The following is a 4049-nucleotide window of genomic DNA, read 5'->3' as shown; positions in this document are numbered from 1 at the left end:
GGCTTACAACGCGTATGTAAGAGCGGACATGAGAAGATTTGGCGTGAATGATAGGAACATGATTACTGCCGAGTACGATGTTAGTTTTTATTGTTAAACTACCAGGTTAATTAGCTATTAATACGTTTTAGGAGACATCGTTACACAGCATACCGACAATTCGTCCGGTTTGTTTATCAACACTTGGGTAGACGCCAGAGGGTAATCATACCAGCTTGTGTTGTTAATAAGATAAGGGAAAGATTTCCTGCCCCAAACTTGATATACAAAGGATTTGTATATGTTTAAACCAGAAATTGAGTTTAAAATATTATTAGTCTTAACTTTCTAAGTCAAAAGTAAAAACTAAAATTTGTGATATTTAAAAACTAAAATACAAAATCTTATTTCTGATCTTCCAAGATAAACTAAAATATTGTTAAGTCTTAAAACTAAATTTATGATACTACATTGTTAAGTCATAAAATTAAATTTGTGATACTACTAACTCAAATTATTGCTCATTAAAAGTTCCTAAAAGTTATATGATTTGATGAATGAAATTAAAACATAGAGCAGGGAGCTCTTTAGTATTTTTTTATTTAGTAATATGAAAAGTGCATTAACTGCACTCAAATAACACAATAGACCTTTGGTCAACAATATTTTAAAAATTAAAAAATCCAGTGTCATCAGCCTTAATTTTGGAATCTAGAAACATGGTTTCTAATTAATTCAGCTTTAGGTGGTGGTGTGGTGTAAGTGTTTGATAAAGGAGGAGGCACAAGATTTGGTTGCATTTCTAGATTTAATCTAGCTTCTTCGTAAGATGGAAATTCATTTCTCCTTTCAAAAACTAATTCAATTAGTTGATCCACGTAATCTGTTAAAAATTATAATTAGAACTCTTTTTGACTGAGGACAAATATTGTACCATATGTGGCCTCTTCTTTGACTGCAGATACAATACAGCGCCCTTTCTTCGCTTTGGGAAATTTGGTTTTGTAGCGCAGTTCTCCATTGGCATTTTCTTTTTGACGTCTGAAACTGTTCTCATTGTTGTGCAAAGCCGCCAGAGCTAACCTGAAAAACCCATATAAGGAAATGATTGTTGTTAATTTAGACGTGAGATATACAGGGAGTTTCTGAAAGGTTTATCAGAAATTAAAAATATTCTATGACATTTTGCCCAAAAGAACACCCCCTTTAATTTCTGATTGACCTTTCAGAAACATCCCGTATACACGAGTTTAAAATAAAGTCCATTACCTTGACTGCATGCCTTCATAAAAGAAGTGTGTATTTTTTGGAGCCATTGTTAGTAATTGCGAATGGTATCCTTCAAGGCTACTCGTTTGACCATCGCTGGATATCATTTTGATATCATTGCAAAGCCTAGTATTTTTTACAATTTTTGACACTTGAATGTGCGCCATTGTACCTAAATTTTAGTTATTACATTTTAATTTTATAAAATTGACGGTTCATCGTAATTTGATAAGGGTAAAGCTTACCCTCTCTAATCCATTTTTTCTTTTTCGTCCCTTTCACTCGCGTTTCTTGATTCATTGGTGGGTGAACGCAATTTTTGAAAAATTCCAAATCATGGTCCGTGTGTTTATTTGATATGTGGTTAAGCAAGCTCAACCATTTGTCCTTTTTCTCTAGAGGTCTTCCTGGACTGCTACAAGCGCACCAATGAAGGTGATTTGTGAGACTTTGAGTCCATCTCTCAATTATTTGGCAATCATTGATCTTTGCAGCTTGGTTAAATTTCTTGGCAACGGCTTTAAAATGGTTAAATAAATACCATGGAATGATACTCATGTTTGAACTAAAACGTACCTTTAGAAATATGCCAAGCATCAAATTGATGAGCCACTTCAGGATAAGATTCTCTCAAGTATTTTCTGACTTGGATGTGACGATCAGTAATTAGGGTCTTTAGGTAAACTTCGTTACTGTCCAGTACCTTCATGCAACGCTTTAAACCCTCTAACTCCATGGCGGTGGAAGATGTAACTTCGTTACTCTACGTAATCAACCCAATTCAATATGATAAAAAACCATTATTTAAAAACCAAACGTGTTATTGTACCTGTACTAGCTGAAATGTTACTATTTCTCCAGTTTCTAAATCCATGAGGGTATAGGAGCCATATTTAGCACTATGGCCAGGACTGTCACAACGACCATCCCCTCCAAAAGTGTACCTTTCAGCCCTTGCTCTATAATAGCCAAGAAGAGCTTTTTCTTCTCTTTGCCAGCGAAGCATAATCGTAGGATGCAAGTAAAATTTCTGGATTTTGAAATAGGTCCGAGATGAAATAAATGGGATTTGGAGAAAGTTGAACATTCTTATGATGTTTGTTGAGTGACCACCAGAAAACAAGATTACTGCCGCTGAGATTAAATTTCCAAGTGGCATTTTTCCATGAGTTGGTTGGCTAAACCAAGTTCTCACATGACGATTGACACATCCAATTTCTATGGCAACCATTGTACCCAAAACCTGTTTAATTTTAGCTACTGTTGAACTAGAACAAACTAAGCAGGTTGCAAAAAGGCTCATCAGACAGCTCTCAAAAACTATAAACTTTCTTTCATTTTTCATGTCGTGACTGGGCAAATCTTCGTCAGATTCAGATCTGTAAAGTTTTCATTTGTTATTTCTATTCCGTTTAATTAAGAGAAAAAAAATACCCTGAAATATCAATGGGATTAAAAGATGGGTCCTCTTTCTCGTTATCTTGGAACTCTTCATTGCTGCTGTTATCATCATCATCACCAGTAAAAAGGATTTCTTTTCGTAAACCCACTATAGGCTCGTTAGATGTGTAAAGGTTGCACTGTGTCTCAGCGTTACTAGTTTTCTTAATCTCAGGTATATTTTCAGTTTGTACAGCTTTAAAGGTAAACGACATTATCAGAATATTTTTAATTTAAACCAAAAAAACATTTACTTCTGTCAGCTAAGATTTACCTTTGGTATTACTAGCAAATTTTGTCTGAGATAGTTTTGAACGATAATTTATTCTCGGGGTTTGACTACTTGCAGGTTTTGTTTTGGCTTCTACTTGTTTCTGTATGTATTTAAATGTAATATATAATATCTACACTTATACCTTTATCATGATTTTTATGTCTAAATTATTAACTCTCATCATTTTACACCATAATACCTTATTTGAAGAAGGTATGCCACTAGTTGAGGCCATAATTATTTCGTCAATATCAGGTTCGCTGGAATCAGCCTGCATTTCCTCGTTATTTATTTCCTGATCAAAAGTGCCTGAACCTGATTTAACTTTAATTAAGTCACTCACAACCTAGATGTAAAATAAAATATAATAGAAACCAAAAACGCATATTTCGAACTTCATAAATAGGCCTACCTCTCTTCTACGCCGTTTTAACGCAGCCACCCGTTTAGGTGCCAACTTTGGTTCATTGAACGAGAATATTGTTGGTACAGCATTGGGTTTTAATTTTGAATTTCGACTACCACTGTAACCAATTGAGGACAAAAATTCTTTTCTTCCACTTAGTTCAAAACAATCCAGTTGAAAATGCAAATGACATACACGCGAAGCCTTTGTAGGCGTGAAGTTTTTCCTTTTAATTTTAGCTAGCCACTGCTTTAAAAGATCCTTATTATGCAAAGGAAAACGATAAAAACTATTACCGGGGTTTGCGCTTGAAGATTTACACGAATAAGCACAACAATAGACCATTTTAGAAACAAAATAAATTAATAACCGCTAGCGAAACTTAACGCCTTCCTATGATCTACGCGTTATTATCCACGTCGCGCCGAAGCCCGAAACCCGTTTGTTTGTCGCCAACTACGTCACGGGCCCTGTTCGCTTGCGCATGCGCCGTTGGCTTTACGGAAACAAGAGACGGAGCTAGATGCTTTGCGTGAAAGTACCCTCCGGGAAAGGGGATAGTGCAGGTAGGCTTTAATGGGTAACTTGAAGTGTACTATACAATGCCTTATTTTTAATATATTTAAAACTATAGTTAATAAAAAAACGTTGGGAATAGGGTCCCCATAGCGAATGTAGTAA

At 35.2% G+C, this 4049-nt stretch overlaps 1 protein-coding gene across 1 annotated transcript; it reads right to left on the bottom strand.

The window, feature by feature from the left end:
* Nucleotides 1-568: 568 nt before the first annotated feature.
* LOC149588716 (uncharacterized) lies at nucleotides 569-3715 on the bottom strand. Its single transcript, XM_089862185.1, has 10 exons — nucleotides 3375-3715; nucleotides 3162-3308; nucleotides 2963-3062; nucleotides 2683-2884; nucleotides 2078-2627; nucleotides 1825-2011; nucleotides 1494-1766; nucleotides 1249-1420; nucleotides 914-1062; nucleotides 569-862 (listed from the first exon to the last, which is right to left on the bottom strand). The coding sequence occupies exons 1-10, from the start codon at nucleotides 3711-3713 to the stop codon at nucleotides 678-680; spliced, it is 2304 nt and encodes a 767-aa protein (XP_089718311.1). The 5' UTR covers nucleotides 3714-3715; the 3' UTR covers nucleotides 569-677.
* Nucleotides 3716-4049: the final 334 nt, after the last annotated feature.

This window comes from Phalangium opilio, unplaced genomic scaffold, assembly GCF_054372755.1.
Source record: "Phalangium opilio isolate 3A_F unplaced genomic scaffold, DU_Popi_V2 ptg000537l_1, whole genome shotgun sequence".
NCBI classification, from domain to species: Eukaryota; Metazoa; Arthropoda; class Arachnida; order Opiliones; family Phalangiidae; genus Phalangium; species Phalangium opilio.
Note: the sequence above shows the minus strand (reverse complement) of the source record. Positions and strands in the feature narration are given on the sequence as shown.

Excerpts from the sequence above, each read along its gene's own strand:
- LOC149588716 (XM_089862185.1), bottom strand. The coding sequence starts at position 3,713 with ATGGTCTATTGTTGTGCTTATTCGTGTAAATCTTCAAGCGCAAACCCC. Across the intron at positions 3,309-3,374 it reads TAAAACGGCGTAGAAGAGAG|GTTGTGAGTGACTTAATTAA; the intron begins GTAGGCCTATTT and ends TTTTACATCTAG. Across the intron at positions 2,885-2,962 it reads ATTTGCTAGTAATACCAAAG|CTGTACAAACTGAAAATATA; the intron begins GTAAATCTTAGC and ends TTACCTTTAAAG.